Here is a 23,131-nt window from a genome sequence, read left to right as displayed (position 1 = left end):
TAACTGAGCAGCATGCCTGAATTGTAGCCTGTATTTAGGAAAGCTTAGGTATTAGATGAGTTAAAGTTTCTGCAGGCAACTGTAACCTGTGCTCAATTGTTATTCAGAATGCACAACCAAATATTGTTTCCAGGGAGCGGTTAAAAGAGAATATGTAATTAAGAGTAGATAACTTTAAAACAACTCGCATATGCTGTAAAATCAAAGTCAGAGTTAATCATAGCCTGAAAAGGACTCTGCATGTAAAGACTTCAAAATGAATTAGCTTTTTATTAAACTTCTCCATTAAGACAACCTAGCATATTGCTTACTTCACTGTTAAAACACTCTAATTGCAAAAAAAGCATTAAGGTGCCAATATTAAAGTCCCATTGACAGCCATTAGAAAGAAAAAACATGTTTTGAAGTCACTTTAGTTCTGGCTATGAGGGAATTAAGCTAATGCAAAGATCAAATGTAAAGACACACAGTAGTCAAAGTAATGAGAACTTCTTCAGATATATTTGCAGAAGTTTTTACCTCTCCACAAGTTGTTTTTGAAATTCTAAATAGGAGAACATACTGTTTTTTAATTATGTTTCCCAACAAAAAGCCAGTATGGCCTTTTATTTATGACCTTTTAATGTCTGGCTGGTAACCAAACATTATCCAGGGTTTGTAGCATTCCTATGTACATTGCCTAGTGTAGAACTATTTAATAAAATCTTCTTTTGCAATGAGTTTCCCAAATGTGGAAGGCCGTTTGATCAATCTGATAGGACGTTGGATTGAGAATCAGCATACTGTGATTCAGTCCTTTTTGTTGGCATTTCCCAGTGGTGTAATTTTGGGGAAAGTTATTTCTCTTTCTCACTTGTGTAGGTTTTCTCTTGGTTTGGTTCCCCCTCCCCCTCATTTAAACAATGGGAATAATGAGGCTCTTTGTAAGTGCTTTGAGAGCTGTTTTATGGAAAATATTACAAGCAGTAGAGCTATTTGAAATGAATGAGCTGAAAGCTTGCAAAAACCAAAAAATTAAAAAATTTTAAAAAATCTCTTTTCATTCCAAAAGTTTAATGAAAACAGTTGATCAATGTAAAATCAGACCCTCACTTATTCTCTACCACACTGGAAACATACTAAATGTTGGTGAGCTAGTGTTCTAATTCAAAAACTTATTTTGAAGAAGCAAACTATTCAATAAAATCATGTAACCCTGCATTTTTTCATGGAAGGGAGGATGCTCTCTCAAAAACTGATAGCCACTTCCAGTCACTGCCTCATAATAGTGTTGGGGTTTGTGATCTAGTTGTGTAAATGTGTAAGATAACTCAGATTGCAAATAGAAATACAATGCAAAGAGCAGACTCCCAAAGACCTTTGTGCTTCTCCCTGTGCATGTGGCTGGAGAAGAGGGTTGTAATAAGGGCTTTGCCTGCCCTAGATAATCTGCTAAAGAAAGCAGAGGCTTTGGAGTCATGTCCTAGCTCAAATCCTGTGTTCTATCCTAGGCATAAAACTGGTGGCCAGTTACACTAAAGTGCCCAAGAACTGAATTTCCAGTCTTGCTTTAGCGGGAGCCGCTCATCTTTTCTGGAATGTAGCCTTGAAAATGCAAAATTATACAGAGTAATCCAGACTTAATCCTAAAGTGGAGGAGAAGCAGTGGAGTACCACCTCTGCAGCCAACTGATTGAGGTGGAACCCCACTGAGTCTTCTTAAGCAGACTTCCCCTGCAAGGTACTGTTACTTCATTAGAGCTGACCCTTTGAAGTAGCTTAGTTGTTTCTTTCCAGGGGTAAAAATGTGGTTTGCTGGGGTACGGGCTTATGTTTTGTGCCTGAAAACAATGGAAGAGAACATTGTACTGTACTTCTGCTGATGCAACTAAAGGCTGATCATCAGGCCCAGCTGTCAACTCTGAAAGAGCATAGTAGTATTCTTATTTCACTAGCTGAAACCCTGGGAACTCTTTCACTTGTGGAAGAAAATGGAGAACAGGAAAAAGGAAAGCCAAAATACAGAAATTCACACCAAGAATAACAAAACATGGCAGCTCAGTTTCTTACTGTCTTGTTTGCTCTGTAGCAGTGTTACATGTGGTTCAGGTGGGGTCAATAGGCATTTTTGATTAAGTGGGTTGAAACACTAAGATACATCTTGTGCTTTGTATGCAACAATTAACCTTAATAACTAGTATGACAATGCTTATCTTTCCAATCGTAGTTGTCTGGCTCCAGTAATAAATGAACATAGAAAATAATTATTCCCAGTGCTCTTATGATGCTTCTCTGTGGACAATATGTATTCCAGATGGTATTTTTTTGATATAACTTGTTTATGGATGCTACCTTTCTCAGGCATCATTATATTAAGTCTTACAGTACTCTCAGGCTTCTTTATGATGGAAGTTTTAGGCAGGTATGCATGCCTTCCTTAGGAATCAATTGTCCACAGTGACCTTTTTCACTCAGAGGTAAGATCTATCATGTTTTTCTTGTAGTTTTAATGCGGTGGGTTTTTGAGTTTTACTCTCCTTCTTGATGTTCTGTAATTTAAATGAGAGACAAAGTGGGCAGGTTGTAGGACCAAAGTGCATTAGGAGAAGTAGGTGTTTGATTTGAGTCATGCTTCATAACTGTTGCTTTAAATTTTCATCTGAGGTTGGATGGCTGATAGTTATCTTGACAAGTCTTTTAGCAGAAGTGATGACAGGTTACTGGAACTCCTTAAATATTTTATTGGAGCCTGGGGAATCCTCTAGATGTGTTTACTTTTAGCTAACTTTACAAAAGCATGGAAGATGCTACTCATAACTTCAGTTTGTGTTGATCTTAGTAGAAGTACTTAAACGTGTTGATGGAGATTTTAGTTCTTAATTTTCTCATTAGAAGTCTTAGTTATACTTCTTACATGTACTTATGTACTTAGCTGTACACCTAGCACTATTGATTTTATTTTACTGGAACCACACTGTCATTCTTTGAGTCTCATCTTGCAAGTTTTTAAGCACGTGTATCCTTCTGTAGCCTTTTACATTAACTGATTTATGATATCCGTATTCCCTAATCACTGAATCACTTATTTAGAAACTTTAGATTAAATTTTCTCATGGCTGTAGTTGCTCTGTTTTATGTGGTATGTTTTCAATATGCTTTTAGGTTCAGAAAGAACTAATAGATGCTCTAAACCATAGAAGAAAACATGAAAAAAAACCCAAAACAAACAGTGACAAACTGCACATTATATCTTACGCTGCTACTTTAGAGCACTACAAATATCACTGCAGCTGAGCTGCCTGGGCTTGTTGTGCTTTTCTGAAATTTGTGACTATGCCTCTTCTTTTCAAACTCACATTTTCCCCATTTTCATGTTTCTCAGTTTCTTTGTGGTTATCTACATACCTCAAAGGTTTGTTTCCCCATTTTATCATTCCTTCTCTAATCATCTGCTTGGATTTTTTTCCCTATGCTCAGTCTTTGTTTTCTTCTAGCAGTTCAAATGACCATCATTAAACATATTATGCAGATTAGAAAGCTCTGCTATACAGAAACTGGAAGCTGATCACGAAGAAGGGACTTGTGTTGAATACTGGTGTAGATGAGCACAACCCACAGATTCAGGACTCTATAAGAATTTAACTGCAACAATAAATGAAAGGGGAAATGATTACAGGAGATAAGTCCTGTGTGCTAAATTTCTATTAGAAGAAAATGTATCATGCCATACTGAACAGCCAAAAGAAGCAATGAAGCTTCAGCTCGATAACCCTAGATCCTGCTAATAGCAAAGCTAAAGATGTGTTCCCAACAGCACACACAAACAAAGCTCACATATACACTACGTTTATACATACCAGTCACACAGATCACTCAGTGTGCTCACACACACATGGACAGCACCAGCAGCCTCACCCTGCTTCTCACTCTGACTGAGCAGGATGGAGGTCCACTAGAAGGAGTACATGTGCATATGTACAGGTTGAATCCCTGCAGCAACAGGGCTTAGGCATTCAGTCTGCCCAGTAGCTGGCCTTCAATCCCAGTCTCCCAATTTCTGTCACCTGGACATACCACCCCTGAGGCAGCAGTTCTACTCCAGTTATGGGTACAGACTCTTATATGCACACACACACACAGAGCTTCCCAGGACTTACTAGCTGCTGACCACACACCTCATCCTCCTGTGCTCTTACCTCTGGAGACACCCAGGTTCTCTCACATGTGGAGCTGACCTTTAGAGACCCGCTTGTCCCCACTTGCTCCTAAGCCATTCCATCTACTTGCTGGCAAGTCCAGCTTGTCTTTGCTAGTCATGCACTTGCTCCAGTGGCTGATATCACAGACACAGAGGACATCTGACCTGTGGTCTGGCCCCCATATCCCTATACACCCCTGCACACAGATTGAGACCTCCTTACCCAGAAAAGAGTTAGAAAGGAATTTAGTAAGAAGTTGAGATAGATTGTGCTGTTCAGATGCAGAGCATAACCAGGCAAGATCACTATTTACACTTGTTCCTTCTTTTTTTCTATTATTTTTTCTCCACTAAATCACCTAAACCTCTCCCTTTTCCTGCCTTGGGTTCTGCCTCTAAACGTCCTGTAAATCCTCTGCGATCCTAAGCTACATTTCCCATAATGTGTCCAAGCCCTAGGCAGCAAGCTCCTTAGTCTGAAAGGTGTTGGGGAGAGCTGCCTCCACTGAGTCACAGTGATGGGCTCCATGCCCTGACCCAAGCTGCGCTGGAATAGCCCCAGATAGCTTTGTTGTTGCCTGCGAGTCCTTGGTTTGGTCCCTCTCTAGGCTTGTGTAGATGGGCTTTGGTGAGCTGATAGCTCCTATGATAAACCTGGAAGCAGCTTGACGGGGTATTATTTGGGCTTCTCCCCTACCATTACTTCTCTGAACTCCTCTGTGGGTGTGCAGATGGACTTTTTTCGCAGAACATGATGGTGCTTTCCCCATCTTCTCATCACCTCAGTAAATAGTTTAAAAGAATGCTTTACAGTGCTGCTATTGAAACAAAGGAGAGTGTGTGCCAACCAGGGCAACCTCCAAGGTACCCATCTAACATTACTGATTTCACAGCTCATCCATTGTGTGAAAGAGATATGAAAATGATTTACAGTCATTTGCCAGGACACAATCATTTCCAGCTGAAATTATTGGAGAGAGAACATGAAAAAGGGGGCATGGAGCAGATGTTTCTGCTGATATTTTCATGGCAGTTAAAAAAGTTGAATTCTGTTGTCATTATAAGTTGCTTAGTGATTAATGGAAATGACAAACATGATGCATCGGTTCTAAATTGGTGTCATGTTAATAGAGGACAGTTCAGTTGAGACAATGTAAATGCTGATGTGAGCATTTGCTTTAGTAATGTTTTAGTTCTTTTCTTGTTGGTGGAAATAAGTGCTCAGCTTTTCTGGAAAACCCACTATATAGTTAGGTGTCTGTAAGTCTGTGTACAGCTCTTGTTTGTTGTAAGCTACTGTTTGTTGGTGTGGTTTGAGTTGGTGTGTCTACAGGACACATTTGAATATTGCACGAATAATGAGGATCCTTTATATGTTCGTTAGTTTGCAGTAGGAAGCTGAGGGAGAGTATGAAGTGGATATAGTAGCTGGGGGATGGCAATCTCTAATTTCAGGGCTTTAAGAAAGCTGAAGCTTAGATCAATGGCTTATGCTCAGTCATGAAGGAGATTTGCTGATGGAAAGTTGTAGTGATATGACAGTCAGTCCAGTAGTGGACAGAAATATGCACTAGTCTAGCCATAAAGAACTAAAATTCCATCTGTTGGGTTACCTTCCCAAATCATTTAAAAAATCCAGTTTGTATTGCTGTATTTGGTAATATTTTTATTTATATAGACTATATATTTATATATATATAGTATACATTGATATTGTATATATGTTTACATATATACAAAATTAAGGAATTATCTTTCTTTAGGAAGCTGTTTTAAGGACTTTGAGGTGCAGAGCAGCTGAGCATTGGGAAGGACTATGCTTAGGGGGGTTTACCAAGTGTAGAAGTAGAGTTTGAGGAAAACTGCTGTTTTGGTTTTGGTTTTGGTTTTATTTCATACAGTTCTGCAGAAGTGGGCTTTATTGGTAGTGTATTTACTTTATAGTTCATTGATTATGCTTCCATGGATAAGGAAAACACTATTTGGGATGAATTAACAGAAGCATAACTTGTGGGATATGCCAGTTAATCCCACTGTGCGGGGCATTGTTTACTTTTGTATGCTGAGCTTCACAAAAAAATTGGAGAGTCCAGAGGAAGAACAGTTCAGCATCTAGAAAATACAACCTGTGGCCAAACTGAACAAAGAGAAGAGTCATATCTGCACAGATATAAAGGATGGCTGCAAGGAGGATTACAATAAGCTATTCACCAAATTTATGGCGAGTAGAAAGAGAAATTATGAGTTTATATTGCAGCAGAACAGCTTCACGCTGGAGAGAGTGGGAGAAAAGATGATGTAGAAGGCCTGGTGAAGCTCAAGGCTGCCTTGGCCTGTTAAGGAATTTACATCCTGGGAGATTTGAACAGAAGTATTTCAAGAATGATACATGGATGCGATTGAGCTCTTTTGGGAAGTAGATTAGATTATCTTTGAGGTTCATCCCAGCCATGTGATTCTGCTGTTACACTAAGTATCATCTGGAAAAAGATTCTGGTTTTTTTTTCCCAGCACTTATTGCCCAAATATAATTTGAGCAATTGAACAACCTTTTCCTGGGACGTCTTGAAGAATGATGTAGTACTTGTTTAATGTGATATTAAGAGTAATAGAACTAAATCCTTAGGCTTAAGATAACTTGTATTTGAACTGCTGTAAGCAAAATTGATGTGCTGTGTATGATAGACTCAGAAGTTTCACCTGGCCAGAGTGGAACAATGAAGTTTTGAGCTATTAGAATTCATGTGTTTGTTCTGTCCAAGTGTAAGAGCAAACCAAGGGACCCTACAATGATTGTTAACTCAGAAAAAAACAATCAAATCTCAGTTTCACTTTGAAGGTGAAGACACCAGGGGTTGTACTTACTTGTGCTTTTGGGACTGCAATAGCTCAATTCAATTTCTGGCTGTGGAAGTCACCTACTCATGACTGAGAGATAGTGCTTGATCTCAGTTTTACTAAAACTGGAAAAATGATTGGCTAAAGAATGCACTATGTCATATGCAGCCTTGATTTGGTGGACTTGGTCATAGTACATTTCAATGGTCTCAAACTCTCTTATTTACAATGAGAATTTCTAATTGCTTAATTGCATTTATTAGTGGAATTGTGTTTCTGCTGAGTGGCTCTTCATGTATAGCAACATCTCTTTATAGACAGGAGAAAATAATATTCTTGAAGATGAATATGAACATGCAAATTATAAGTATCACTCACAGGGCTTTACAAGTTTTAGTTTACTCAAATTTTCAGTTATGCATAATGCCAGGAAGTGCTGGTTTTCTGATTTCCATTGTCATTACTAATTTGTCAATATTTAATTGGCAAATGAATATCACATTTGGACATTTCCTTATGTCTTGTTTTATGCTTAAAGCAAGTCATTAGGTTCTAAGTTAATGCTGCATAACTGAATCTAGAACTGTATTTCTGCAGAAAGAAATATCTGGAATTTCTTTAGCATCACCGTAGATCCCTTTCCCAAAAGAATTTTAAATCTCCAAATGATTTTTTTTTTTCATGTACACATCGTATTTAAGGTGTGCATAAAGCTACAGTTCGTCAAGAGGCTCAGTTTTCTTCCTGGACTTGAATGCCATTACAGTTACTGACAAGTTCAGGTGCTGTTTCCAAGTACACATAGACTGCGCACAGAAAATCAATGTTGCAGCTAGCTGAATATGCTGGCACCTTCCTCATTTTCCAGTGTGTCACTGTGAGCAGCCACAGCTGGCTGCTTCCAGGTTTGTGAGAGCTAGAAGCCTTGAAGTTCTTACAGCTATATCTTATTAGAGCCTTATCTTTTCTTTAAAGTGATGGATTTTCCTAGTTTGTTTGGTTTTATGTTTGGGGTTTTTCTTATTTTTATTTTTCTTGACTAGGTATCATACAGGGATACTTCAACTGCAAATACCTGGATTTTGTGATGAAGAAATCTTGGGTGAAGATCCACCTCTTTGTCATGCAGAAATTGCTGTCTTTACAAGTTCATCAGAAATTTAATTTGAAGAACTGTTGTAGGTGTTGAAAGACATTTTTTTTCTGGTTAAGATTTTATTTTGATACATATTTTGAAGATATTTTTTAAATCAAGAAGGATTTTTGGAAAGTGTTCTTTGGCTTTAAGCAGAAGCTAAACAGATGTTTTGTTGTCTTCTTTTACATTAAGATAATTACATAGTAGGCAAAAGTAGCAAGAAAAAAACACAAAGCAGAAGGTTATCTTAGAATCTTCTCTGTACAGAATCAGATTGTTTTTGGTGTTTTTAATGTTTTGGAGCTCTTTTTACATCAGTGTGCTTACATTTGGAAAAATAAGCTGAAGTGTGCAGAAACAGCCTGAAATATTTTAGATACATGTGTAGTTCTGTATCAGAATAGTGATGATTTCTTCCTCAGTTTTAGTTTCCTCCTTCTGTCACTGTTTGATGAAGTTTTCTGGATGTTAGTGGGAAGTGTTGCTCCTTGGTTTTCAATTCATGATTTGTTTTAGATTTTGGCTGTTATAGCTGAAGGTATTGGGAACTTCTGTAAACTGACAGTTTATCAAGGAGAGTGTGTGTATGTGCACATGCATACAGGAAGATGTGGCAGGATTTGCGTACCAAAAATATCCTTATAGTACAAAAATTAAGCATTGTTATGTAGAGAACTATGTTTTCCATAAACTGAATGTAACAAAATTGAAACAGTATGTAACAAAATTGCAATGCAGACCATTCTTGAGCGTGGGCATCAATACATTTTGGATTTCTAGCAATACTTCCATCTCATTAATATCTGAAAGTTTTACTTCACTTTTAATATATGAGATATAAAATACTTGTTCACACTTATTTTTGACTGACTTCAACAACACGTGTACTTTTTCTAAGTTTATCTGTAATTGAAGGCTGAATTGTGGACTTCATTTTACATTTTCCTGTTCTTAGGCATTATAGAGATGAGTTGCAAACTACAGAATTTTTGTATCCAGACTTTAAAAAACTGACAGAATTATTTGGTTCTAACCATTGTAGCAGTAGTCCTATGGAATAACAAGAACATGGAAGTAGTGTTGCATCATGTTGGCTATTTTTGTGACTTTTAAAAAGTCTTTTAATATACACTAAGCAGTAGAACAATCCAGCCTTTTCATGTGTTCTTGCTGTCAGAATAGAAAATCTGGACTGTGGAAAGTTTTTTCTTCTTTTATGTAGCTTGCTTTGAGTCGTGGTGAAAAAACTGTTACAAAAAAAACTATATCAGACATGGTTTCTCCACTACAGAGCACTAGAATGAATAAGGGTGGAGATAGGTCTGTTTTAGTATTACACAGAGAGAAACTTGCACTGACAGAGCAGAAGCTTACAGTGTATGTGCGTTTATATAGAAAAAAACATCTTTTTCAGGTTTGCAATTGATCTTATGAATACATATTGTAATAAAGCAACAGATAAACTCTTTTAAAATAAACTCCAAGTATGCCATTTCAACATGTAACTACTTGTGTAAGTTTGAAGGGCTTTTCCCTCTTCCTTTTGTGTTGTACTTTCAGTCCTTTTCAAGGGGCTTGCTTTGAAACCAACTTGAGTGTCATATACTAAAGTACCTCACAGTCTGTTTAGCTTTCAGTATTTTTCTGGGAAGCTGAAAGTGATGCAGAGGCATAGGTGGACTTCATTGATCTGATGCACTGGCCAATTTTGTCACTTTTACTATCATTTAATTCCACCAGTTCCCATGACTTACACCTTTCCTATGCCCCTGTAAAGCTGAGGAGATTTACTCCTATATTAGTAGCAGTTTAAAGGAGATGGTCCCCTGAAGCAGCCTTATTCACTGACAGAAACCAAACATATTGTAACACATTCATTGTGTCACATATTGCAGATTGTCACGCTAGGTCTTCTGTTTATAATGAGCTTTGTGCTTATAAAAGTAAGCTATTTGTCAGTCCTAAAATTAGAGCTTCTTTTTTTTATGCAATGATGTAGTAACTAGTTCACCAAGGTGCTACTGAAACTCTATGGGAACATCATGCAAGGTGACAGACTTCCTAAATCCTTTTTGTCATTCAGCTCTTCTGCTTTCTAGAGATAGCAACAGCTGTGCCAGCTGCATGAGATAACTCTCTTGATCTTTATGCCAGTCAGAAAGTAAAACAGGAGTGAGAACATCTGCTTCCCTCAGTCACAAAAGAGCCATTGAAATCTAAGAGAAGTTGACCCTTTCCAATGTTTGGCTAAGAGTGTGGAGCTGGAAAAAGCTACTCTGTAAAGTTAAAATGAGATTTTTTTTTAATTAATATTTGTCTTTGGTTTCTTTTTTTTATGGAAAAAATGAAAATCTCTTCTTTTTACTTCATGTCAGAACACAGGCAAGCCCATTCAAGTTTTAGCATTAAATGGAATTGATGGTCTCAGTTTGATATGTATTATTCAGATAATTAAACTTTAAAAAGACTATAGCACTTTTTAGTGCTCTTCTCTATCTTTTTTTATTTCTTTTTGTTCATACTTTTTGCCAGATTATAAGATTTGGATCACTCTTCTGGCCAGATTTTCCCCTCGTTGCTTGTAGACAGTTTTTCATGCAATGTGAAAGAATGGCGAGTTAAGGGTGAGGAAGCCATTTGTAGAGTGTCTTCTTTTCCCCCTCTTCTTCTCAGAAAGAATGTAACATTTTTAAAATCAAAATAATTGGATCTATTGTGCTAGAAATGGATTATTTCAACATCAAGGCACATGTGACTCTTGTCTTTAGCCTAGAAGATTTTGAGGTTTAATGATATTCTGAAGTCCCTTAGGAGTGCATATATTGTGTGTTTGGACCCACTACCAAGAAAGTAAATATAAGTTGTTGACATTTTACTTCTACTAGCTTGAAAAGTAGAAAAGTGGTGCCCTTGTGACTTCAGTCCTTCCATTCTATCTGCAACCCTCTTTCCCCTACCCCCAGCTTACAGAAGAAATCAGCACTAAGAGACCTTTTTCTCCCTCTATGTGTCTCTGTATGAGTGTATTCTTGTATTCTGTTTTCATTTTCTTAGTGTTTCAGTGACTTCTAAAACATTATTCCTTAAGTTCTTTCATTCCTTTCATCTTTTCTAGTTTTGCTTTGAGTTTCTTAATTTCTATTTTTACCTGTACTTCTTCTGTCTTACACACTACTGATCTTTTTGTGCAGCATTCCACAAACACATTTAGAAGAAGCACTGAATTATGAGGTTTACTGTGTTATCTTCACTTTCTGCATCATTTTCTGCTTGACATCTTGGTATGATATCTTATTCTCACAGTTTCCTTCTCTGCTTAGTACTTGCCACTTTTTTTCTGCTATTTATGTTAGCGACTACCCTTTGACATATGAAGTCAATAGTCCTCATACATCAGAACATGATTGTTAGCTGTTTCCTATTTCATCTTCATTACCAATTATTTTTGTCAGTATAACAACTTCATTCATCTCTTCATTTTGTTTCTGTACTCCTGTTATATGATTTGCATGTTAGTGCTACTTGCACTAGAACCTACCCTTTAATTTTTGTGTATTCCCATTTTTAAGGTCTACACATGGATAAAACATGCCAAAGACTTATTACACACTCATAAATGCACTTTTCACAAGTTGAGTATGTTTAGAATACCCCACTCTTTATTTGAAGAATGATCTTAATTTCTATTCTTTGGTGTTCAGCCTAATGTTGAAGCTTAAGAAATGCAGACTGAATTCAAGAGCAGCCTGTTCTGTGCTGTAGTAATGACTAGTAACTGTGTACCACATTCTATTTCTCCCATATGAGAACAACAGTAGGAACAGTATTGTATCTAAACCCTTTAATTTTCTATAAAAATATTCAGTAGGGGTAAATGAGGGTCTAATTAAACAGTGTAACTTGCTTTTGTCTTCCACATAGCAATCTTTAATATTTTTTTCTGAATTGCAGTAGTATCTCTGTACAAAGATTGGCCTGTCTCTCCTTGAAAGGAGCAAACTCAAAAAAAAATGTCATGAGACCCTATGTAAGGATCTCGATACTCCAACAACAAAACTCGCTTGCCTGTCTGAAAGCATTTAGAAAGTGAAAACACCAAACATCTAGGAGATCATAAGCAGTATTTGTCATCTTGGCTTGCCCTGGAATGCATCTGTTAAAATTTGTGAATTGATATCACAGCAATTCTATGTAAAGAGAATTGGTATTTTGTGATTACATTTAGGCAGCTTATAGAGTGTTAGAGAACTATTTCTGATGAAAATTCCTTATGAGTTTCTTATAAAATCTTCACTAAGTCTCTCAAAACAGGCATAACCTCCTTGATTATGAAAGAACCTGTAGACCTCAGTTTCAGGAGAAAGGGGAAATGTCTTGGAATACATCACAATTTAATTGAAGTGTCTTCTTCTTTTGTAAGATTGACTTTAGACCGTGTAATGAACACATAAAACTTTCCAGGATATTCTGTATCTTGTAGCATTGACAAGGAGATTCATTTTGTAAGTAACTGTGTAACTTTGCATTCACACCACATCAAAATCACTGACTTTTTTTTTAGTGTGTGTGTGATCAGTCACTCATCATCAGAGCCCAACAAAATAGCTGTTCCTTATGGACATTTGAAATAAAGCCAGTCTTAGCAAGCTGATCACTTGCAAGAATTGCCAACAAATTAGATGAGTTTATAGAGCGGACATGAAGTTTGGTTAAACAAACATTTCATTTATTGTAGCAGCTGATTGACTGAATCCAAACAAAAACCTGTACCATCTGGTCCTTGGTTAATGAAGAAACATTCCGCATTTCTTTTAAAAATTGTCATAGAAACATATTTATATACTTTACCAATTGCATGTACACACCAATTTATATAAATTCCCAGGTATTTTTATTTGATCCATAAAATGATTTCATTTATTCATGTATAATATACATAACTTAGTAATAGTCATGCCTTTCAAAGAAAATGTGGGAATTGCTAGAAATATTTCTATCAACCATGCTTCTGAGCTAGTCATTGTAACAATTCGACACACAGTTCTACAACTTGAACTAGAAAGCAGTGTAGCGAGGTCAAGGAAACATTGAAACAAAACCCCTTGCTAAACCAATTTAACTTCCAGTAAATATGTGAAATTTTAGACCTTGCTGGAACAAAGTATTAGTTGTGTTGAAATTTAATAGTGCATTAGAGCTTTGTAGAGGCAGGTACTTCATGAAGTGAGAAATCTCACAATTTTGAATTTCAATGTTATTCTGAGTTGTAATGAAACCTAAAAAATTCTAAAATTTACAGAGAGAAAGCTTGAATCTCTTGAAAGCAGACTAAAGGGAAAAGTGTATTAGATCACTAAAAGTATCTCCGTTTATGATGTAAAACATGTCAGTGTATAGACAAAGTTATGAAACAAAGTATTTTCAAAACCAGTTTAAAGATACTCTTGAAAATGTTTGCTTGTTTCTGGCTTTTTCTCACATGACAAAAAAAAAAAAATGGAATTGTATGCCTCAGGCTTTTAATCACTTCTGTATCTTTTGGAAAGATGCTTTGTTTTCTGTGAATATCAGTGATGTTACTTTCATATCAAAGGTTTAGTTCTTGATATATAAATACAGTCAATTTACTGTCATTATAGATTTTTTTGCTACAGAATATGAAGAACCTTATTGATGTGTTTTACTTTGTTCCAGCTATTCATGAACTCTCTTGTGAAGCATACAAACACTTGGGCAAAACTTCAAATTCCTTTTGGATAGATCCAGACGGCAGTGGGGCACTGGGACCTTTGAGAGTTTACTGCAACATGACAGGTAACTCCATTTTCTTAGCTATTTTATTTTTTTTTTATGTAGTTGAAACAAAGCGTCTGCTTATAATTTGTATTTATTGGCAAAAGAAAAGTAGTTGTCAAGTTCTTTTCATGAGAGGTATCATCAAATCCATAGTCATCATTCAGTATAGCCCAAGAAAAGCAGTAGCTAATACATGTTATAAGCTTTTTGATTCACAGCTATTACTTAGCCTTAATAGGCCTTTGTATCCTCAATGCTGCATCATTTAAAAAAAAAAAAACCCAAGTTGATGTATATGGCTATTTATCAAAGCTGTTGTATATCAGCATATTTGTAGTTCATTAATGTCTGTGGTTCATAAGGTACAGCTTTTTTAGAAATGGCAAACTTCTATTTCTGTCCGGTTGTTGCTGACTTTCACGCACTTGCCACCATAGGCTGCGAGTAGAAATTATTCACAAGAGAAACAAAGCATCTGATTTTTCGTGTTTGCCTGTTTTGCCTTTTTAACTGGCGTTAGAAGTACATACCCTGTTTAACCTCTAAAATCATAGATGCTTACCTGCATTAAATTGTTTTAGATTTGTTGTTGCTGTTTTCCTGCTTTTAAGACTAGTTTTGCATGGGTGATTTCCCATCTGCCCATTCTCATGGAAGATATCGTCTTAGTCCTCTGTATTGCCATGCTAAGGCAGAAAAAAATGATAATGAAAAGGGGGCAATTTTCTGTGCCAGGAGTTTCTTTGCTCTGTTAATGCATGACAATTGTCTCAGCAGTTTTCCTTGATATGAAATACAGTGTAGCTGATGCAACAGACATATCCCAAACTTTGTCCAAATGTCTGCATAATAAGTTTAAATTTCAGTTTGTTTGCACTGGAAATGTAAGTCTTCAGACTGCAGCATCAGCAACATGAACCTGAAGGCTCTGTCACAAGTTGAAACAGTAACTCTGCCTCTTTAAAGAACACGTCACCAAAGTTCAGGTAGTTCTTCCTGGAGGCAGAAACCTGTATATTTCTGGTCCTGTGGGGTGGGTGTTGACCACCTTGGATGGAAGAGACTGGAGGGAAGCTGACGTGAAGGTGGATGCATGGCACGTGCAGCAGACTCCAGACCAAGTGCTCATACGTAGACAAACTGTTGAAGAACACGAGAATACCATTGTTTTGTATTGCCATTAATGTCTGCATTTGTATGATAGACACATACCTGAAAAGGAGCTTGATCTGAGCTCCAGGAGTACCATCAGTCCTTCTTGGACTTCTCAGAACAGCCAATCTGTTCTGAGACACAGCTGTAAGTGCAATCTTTCAGACAAGTGGATCCTGACCCATTTAAATCACCTTGAACTGTATCAGTAACTAATCAGGCAGCCACTGCAGGGAAAAACGCCAAGAATTGCTGATATATTATAACAATTCCTGCTATTCAGAAGAAGAACTGCTGTATTCAGCCCTAGTTATAGCTTTTGTGTACTCTTCAAGAGTAACTTTGTAAATTAAAAATATGCCCCTGTGATGGTGTCAGGCACAAAAAAGAAGACCTATCCAGTACTAAAGTATTGTTCATTCTTGTTAAATATAAATATGTAGCAGGATATCCTACTAGCTTATGCAACACTGAGGAAGAATTAAAAGTAACTGTTTCATTTTACTGAAGTTTCTCATCTACAAAAGACTTCCAAAGTACTTAAATGTGACCTTTTCGTAGTGAGTGCAAGGAGTTAATGAACACTAAGGTAGATGATTTAATGCTTATTCCCCATATTTAGATGCATGCTGTAGAAAAACGTGGTTTTCTGTTTTAACTGAACCACTTTCATTAACAACTCTTTGTTACAGGAAAAAGGCATTTTGCACTAATGTCCATGAAACTATTTAAATTAAAAAAAATAAGGCCCTAACAGAACTATTTATTCATTAAAATATAAATGACTACAAGAAATATGTGAAAATTGATGATAGGTAATTTTAATTTCTGCTTCTAAAGCAGGAAGGCCACTCAGACAAACACTCTCAGATACCTTAGTAAAGCACATCACCCAAGAGCAAATCTAAATGTTCCCATTAACCCATTATGTTAAACAAATATCTATATTAAATTACTAGTCAAGATGCCAATAGACATTTTAAATATCCCTTATTTCATTCAGGTGGAACTAGCAAGTAAGAACACCTTAGTGACTAAAAAGGTAATGTAAAATGTTGCTAGTTTGGTTCCTAGGGAAAACAAGCCACAAGGTCAGGGTTATTAGCAAAGCTACTATCCATCTTCCTAAAACGTGGCATTGTAACAGTTATGTACTGCTTTCACACCTACTATAGTGTAGTTTTACTGGTGCAAAATGCTGGAGAGTAAGTTGCACTCTCACTTTTCTATAAACCTTTCGCCACTGAAATTGTATACTTAGAAATTGCATCTTTAGCCCTTGAAGGTACTGCATTATAAATACTGTATCACAAATCTCGTTATTTCATCATTATGTCAGCGTTTCACATGCAGATTCTATAGTCAGAAAGTGTTAGGGTTCCCAAATGTGACAAAAAAAAGTATTTTTTTTAAGAAATATTGAGGAGAAAATTACAGTGCAGTAGGCAGCTGTCTGGGCATGATTCTGGTCATAATCCAAAATCCATCTGTAGTGTGTCTTAATTTAGTAAACTGATGAATGTCATGATGAGTCCTGCAGGTGCTGCTGTGTTCTGGTTTCTAGGAAGTCCTGGCAATTAAATAGTGCAGTCAAAATCATAGAAATACATATGTGCATGTGCTGCCCACATCAATTCATAGTCTGTACAAACTAGTCTGTATTGTCTGTATTGTCAAAGAAATCCCAGACAGCCCCCCTTACTCATGTCTTTGTCTTCTCCAAATAAATCTTGCGCTCAAAATGCTGGTTTTTGATAGTGAAAAGGAACCAACCACTTACATTTTATGTCCTCGTAGTGGCATTAAAATATTTGATATTTCACGTTTAAGAGATGTTAAACAGTTTTCAGAATACTTATTAATAGGAATCATGCAAAATTTAGGAAGCTCTTTTTCTTTTCTTTTCTTTCTTTGCTATGAAAACAGCTGTTTAGAGCTGGAAAACTGGAACTTTTCAAATTAATGCACATATGGAAAAACATCTTTTCAGATTATCCTGACTTGGTCTTAGACCAACAGGAAATTAGTCCAAAACACTGTCATCTTAAGACTGAGATCTTACCTCCTTTCAGAGGCAGGTCCATAATGGAAAATTAGACTGCATTCAAGCAGATTTTTCCAAAGATGGAGAGTTCCTATCTCAGTTACAGATCTTTCCTGTTTTCTCTGTATTTGTCTTTAGAATAGTAGCTGTAGTGGAAAGAACTGCTCTTTTAAGACACTTGGCAGACCAACACTTCTGTAGTTACTTGAAGCTTTATGCTTAGGTTAGGGAAATTACAGTCTTTCTGCCATTTCTTCTACTTCATCTTTTAGACCATTGATGCAAAGCAGAACAAAAAGAACTCCTTTACCAGAAGATTATGCCAGTTAATTCTTTGCTGTGGTCCTGAAGTCATTATGCTTCTGTGATGTGGCTTTTATCTCATTTCAGGATTTAAATAACTGAAAGCATAATGCCTCCATTTGAGTGGTACTTACCCAATCCCTTTTTTAGTACAGTTCTTTTGCCTAAAGCTGCACATCTTCAAACACTTTGAGAAATCATTATGCATATTCATAGCCTGCCTTATTAAGGTCAAATATACGGGATGGCTTCTGTATCCACTCTCCTGCTTCTTCTCTTCTACTCTTTTTGCTTTTTTAACAGAAGTGGCACATGTAATAATTACTGCAATGACTTTGTGACTAGACATTAAACAACCATAACTGTCGTATCCTGTGATTTTTCTGTCTTCTTTCTGTAAATAGTGGGTCACTGGAGTGCTTTTTGCTATGACATATGTAGAAACATATGGCATGAATACAAATGTGCTGTTCATCACTACATACTGATGAAAACTGCCCCAACAATGAGAATTGTTTAATTCTATTTCATATATGTGTATAATTAGTTTTTCAGATGAGACATTTTGCCTAAGAACTGGTTTACTGAACTTCCAAGGTACTAAAACTTCTATTTATACAGGTATATATAAATGCATGTGAAACAGAAAATTTTGAGGAATTTATTTCAATAAATAAAAGTAAAGACTTTTTTTCTTTGGAGATTCTCAGTTTGATAGAGACTCAAATAGACTAAATTGGCACACATTTAAAGGCAATAAACAGAAACTTGTCATTAGGCAACGGTGAGTAGTTACAGGACAATAAAAGTACAGAGGACTTAACCCAGTGTAACCTCATTGCAGAAAGCTTTCAACACAAATGTTTGAAGTCTTTTACCTAAAATACAGGAAGGAAAAATGGCCTCTCTTTCCTATATGACAAGTTTTGGTTTTTAATGGCATCGCTTTTCTTTGAGTTGTATAGCTTTGTTTTGGAGGCTTTTTAATGAGTCTGTCAAACATTTTTGCAAATGAAAATAACATTTGAGAGGTAGAAAGAGGAACAAATAGTTAAGATGGATTGAGGCTGTTGTTGCAGAGTATTCAAGCCCATTTCTTTGAAGATGAAACAAGACCAGAAACAACGACAGAAAATGAAGAAAATAGAGGGGGTGTATGGGGAATGGCAAAAACGTCAAGCCATTTAAGACACTGGTTTTGTCTAGTTGACTTTTCAAGGCAGACTCTCTCCGTAAAGAGGGGAGAAAAGATACTGAGGAAGAAGTAAAATAATTATTAGTATCAGGGGATCATGTCTGGAGCAGCATCTATGACATCAAACTTTCTTCCTAAGGTGAGTTCATCCTCCTAGCATATAAATAGAATAACAGACCCATGAGAGGACTGGAAACAGAGTGGATTATGCTTATGTATTTGCCTGTTAAGCAGGCTGAAACACCCTGCATCTCAGTTTTAGTTCATTGATTAGTTTTTTTAATCCCTTCTTAGTTACAAGGCATGTCCTTTGTATTCTGGGATTCATTGATATATAATTTTGGTTTGCTTTCAGATTTTTATTATTCTTAATTTATGTCAAATTTGACTTCTGTGTGAAAATGCTTGTTGTGGTACTTAACTCTATCTTAACAATTTGACAGTGCTAACTGTTGGTAAGAAGGTGATCATGGTCACTTTTCCAGCTGAATGTAAACTTTCTACTCAGCTTCTATCAATACACAGATTGTAATTGCCAGCCTTTATCTGGACTTATCTTGATTAGATGCAGCTTCCTGTCTTGAATACTTTGAAAATAAATCAAGAAGGTTTTCTGTTTGGCTGGTTGGTTTTGCCTCAGGTTAATGCTCAAAGATGATAATGTTAGGCACCCCTGTGCTCAGCTTTTACTTGGGTTTGACTGTTAAAGCCATAGTCTAGATGGAAGGGATTAAGTGAGTGGAGGCTGTTGCTGTGTTCTGTGACAGCATGTTGAGTTTGCCACATTAACAGGCTTTTAAGGATGGCAGAGAAAAGGAATACAGGACATTTAGCCCTACTCGTAAAATCACACTTGAGTGCTATGCCATTGTGAGATGCTTTCTATTACTTTAATATTCAGAACCTAAAAATATGCTGACATAAAAACAGTCTTCACATGGACATGAAGGTTTTAATAATCTCACGCCTCATCGTAATAAGGTAGAGTTTGTTGGGAAAACAGGATGTGAATCTGCATCTGATGACCACACTAAACAAAACTGTGTCCTAACAAAAATGCGATGTTGTAACTTTTAGGGTTTGCAGTAAATCACATTAGAATCACATGATTCTAGATCATGTTAGAATATATCTAGATGTTTTCTCCAGTCATCCTAGCATGAGTAGAAAATTAAAAGCTAGCCCAATGTGCAACTGCAGAGAAATTAGAAAAACCATAAAATAAAAAATACCTTGTGAAGTCTGTCCCCAGAAGAATGTTCTTTCTTTGCTCTGTTTCAGTAGAGGACAGACTATTGGCATTTAAGGTAGCTTCTCAAGTTGCCAAGTAATAGAAATATTTCCTATTGTCCATCTGCTTTCTTTTGCTTCTTCCCCTTCTTTCTTCCTGTCCCTCCTCAAGCCCTGGAGCATCATATAAGAGAATATAGGAATAAAAGTCTATGTCATATCATCCTCTTAATGTAAAGTACCCATAGTTGGAACATGAGCGTCACAGAATATGAGACATAAGGCACCTAAATCTGCACTGATTTCAAAGAATGAGAATTGGCATTTGATAGTGACATGGCAGAAGTAGTTGAAAATAAAGCAGAATCTTTGCTTTGCTGAATTATTTAGTCTAGGAGGAGGAAAAAACCCTGACATCATCTGTACTCAGAAAATATTCTGCATTTGTTGGAAACTGAGCTCTGAGCAGAATCCAGAAAACAACACATCCTTTTAGAACTCTTAGTGCTCCACAAGACCTCACAAGCCTATATTTCAAGAAATGTGTCCATAACTGGAGAAGAAAGAAAATGGTTGGAAATAGTGATGAAGGGTACCATCTACCTTAAACTGTTTCTGTGAGTGTTAGAAGCAAACATTTAGCTTTGGATTCACTGCCACACATTTGCCCTACTGGAGATGTGAGGAACTCTACACCAGTTGCTTGAGGCTAGCGATATGCTTCAGTTATCCCTAGAAAATTGGTCCTGTGGAGAAGATTATTGAAAGCCCAAATTAAGATTATGTTTGCTGTAAAACTTTTATTTTTAATTTTGATCACTTGAGTCAAGTTAAGGCTAGAGAGTTAATTTACTCCAGAATTGATGAAGAAGCTGTGGGCTTTTTAAATTTTATTTTATTTTGATGGTAATATTTTCTGCAGAGTTTTTCTGTTGTTTTGGTGAGCACAGGTATTGGGGATGTATGTGTTTCTACCTCCCCACTGCATCACTGGGGAAGCTTCTCTGTGCTTCTGTGGGCTTTCAGGCACAAGCCCAGTGATCCAGCTGTACTGTGTCAAAACCTGGAAGGTGTGAGCCACTAGGTTCAGGGGAGGATTTCTGGTACACAGAAATACTTTCTCATATGTGCTTCTCCCTTAAGGCTTCCTTGTCCCTATACAACACTTCCAAGAATAGCTTCTCAGCAAGTCATATTCAGAGTTGTTTGTTTCTAACTGCTAGTACTGTCTTGTCTTATTGTCAGACAGCAGAACAAGGAAGAAAACCACTTACCTGTTCTAATATTCTTTCTGTTGTCATTTTGTTTGAAACTGGAATCAATGTAACTAAATGATCATAGAGCAGATTAGTTCAAAGGAAACACCCTGTTCAGATGGTAAATGGTGTGTTAAGCTCACTTATTATGAGATAATCAAGCGATGAAAAGATGGCAGACAATTTGAAAGAAGAGATTCATTCCACTCTAGCATTCCCAACCAGTATTCAAGGTGCAATGCTTCACACTGATGTGTAATTCTCTAAATTAATTTGCCTAGAAGGGCAAGTTAGCTGTGTTGTCAGTATTGCTGTTAAAAATTCAGGCCTTCTTGCTTCCTCCTGTTGGCTCTGAAAATATGATTTAAAAGAAAAATGACTAGGCAATGAATAAACTGCAGTAGACATCCATTTCAACCTGTACATATGCATACACAGAGAATGAAAGTACTGCTGATGCAGGTTCCTTACACAGGCATGAGTTGTACACAATAATAAGCCCTCCCACCCAGGGCTTACTAATAAGTGAAGAGAGTGCAGATTATGGGAGAGTGTGAATTGACTGTGTTACGGAGAATTACATGCACATTTGTTTTTTATCACTTAGAATTAGTCTTAGTGCTTTTCTACAAAAGAAATCAAATGTGCAATAACTATGATGTGAATTTGCAGACAAAATATTTTTATTGATTTCCAGAACGTGTACTTAATATAGGTTTTAGGGCAGCATCAGAAATATGCTTTAAATTTACTTCCATCTCTGTTCCACATAGTGAGAGGCAGGCAGAACTGGGGGGAAAACCTACAGGGTGATGGTAATAATAACAGTGAAAAGCACTTTAAATCGAGGATCATCTAGGAATTGCCCATTTTTATCTCCAAGGCCAGAGAAAGCAGCATTTCTCTGAAAATATGGCAGTCAAACAGAAGGTGCTATTAAGAGATCATGAACATCCATGAAAATCAAGGAGGAATTTTCCTGGGAGAAGTAGAGTTGGTTTCAACATACTGAGATTATCACTTGCTCTGTAACATCAGGAGGTGCAGAGGGGTTGAAATAAATTTGTTGCAACTTAAAAGAAAACCAATGATAGCATTCAACGTAGTGTACTGAATAGACTTTATACACTGAGTAGGCGACAACTACAGCTGGAGAACTTGCACAGAGCAAACTTACAGATTCGGAATGGAAGCACGTGGAGTATGCAGATCAGGTCTCCTGCTTAGTGAATCTCAATTGCTAAGTGTAAAGATTTCCTTCCACTCGGACTGGAAACCAAGTCTTTCTGATTTCAGGCATATGATACACGTAAGATAGGATGCAGCTTGGGATTTCAGAGTCATGTTAGGTGTCTGTGTCCACTTTTATTGTGTTTAGAGTTCATGTTTATGATCTAGAGTTAACATGCTTTTTATGATTCCTGCTTTAGGTTTTTTCCACCTGCCAAGCTCGTTGTGGGTTTTTGGGTTTTGTTGGTTTTTTATTCCCAGGGAGCATGAAAATATTGGCTTTATCTAGTATGTGTCTGTTTTACTTTCTCGGGACATGTTTCCCGGAGTGTGAACTGCTGAGGTAATGATCTTCCATTACCATAGATGAGATTTATGAGACTAACCCCCACACACACTGAAGCATTCAATAGTAAGCAATTTAAGAAATTCAGTGAGAATAAATTATTCTCTTGCCTTCTAAAAAGTATTATTGTGGTTTTTTTTCCAAAGCTGTACCCTAAATCTGAAGACATTTCTCCAAGGAGACTAGCTTTTTTCTCCACTTTGGGATGCACTTGTGCATAACAAATAGAAATCGCTGTAAATTTTCTTTCAAACCAGCATTGTCTGACTGCAATGGAATAAACCTGTCACTAGTCATAAAAGAAAATTAAATATGTTTGTCAGTAGTAAGAGGATTGTCATAAAAAAATTGGAAATGGCAATGTTGTAAATTACTGTATCAGAGATCAAGGACCATCGGTCCTCAACTGAATTCTCTTTTTCTTAG

The 23,131-nt window shown here is 36.7% G+C and overlaps 1 protein-coding gene across 1 annotated transcript in view; it reads left to right on the top strand.

Moving 5' to 3' along the window:
* CNTNAP2 (contactin associated protein 2) overlaps positions 1-23,131 on the top strand; it is a 1,119,128-nt gene that overhangs the window by 743,432 nt on the left and 352,565 nt on the right. Inside the window, exon 12 of the mRNA XM_069859729.1 lies at positions 13,848-13,967. Within this exon, the coding sequence (XP_069715830.1) occupies positions 13,848-13,967 (120 nt within the window). The remainder of the gene's footprint in view (positions 1-13,847; positions 13,968-23,131) is intronic.

This window comes from Phaenicophaeus curvirostris, chromosome 6, assembly GCF_032191515.1.
Source record: "Phaenicophaeus curvirostris isolate KB17595 chromosome 6, BPBGC_Pcur_1.0, whole genome shotgun sequence".
Taxonomy (NCBI): Eukaryota; Metazoa; Chordata; class Aves; order Cuculiformes; family Cuculidae; genus Phaenicophaeus; species Phaenicophaeus curvirostris.
Note: the sequence above shows the minus strand (reverse complement) of the source record. Positions and strands in the feature narration are given on the sequence as shown.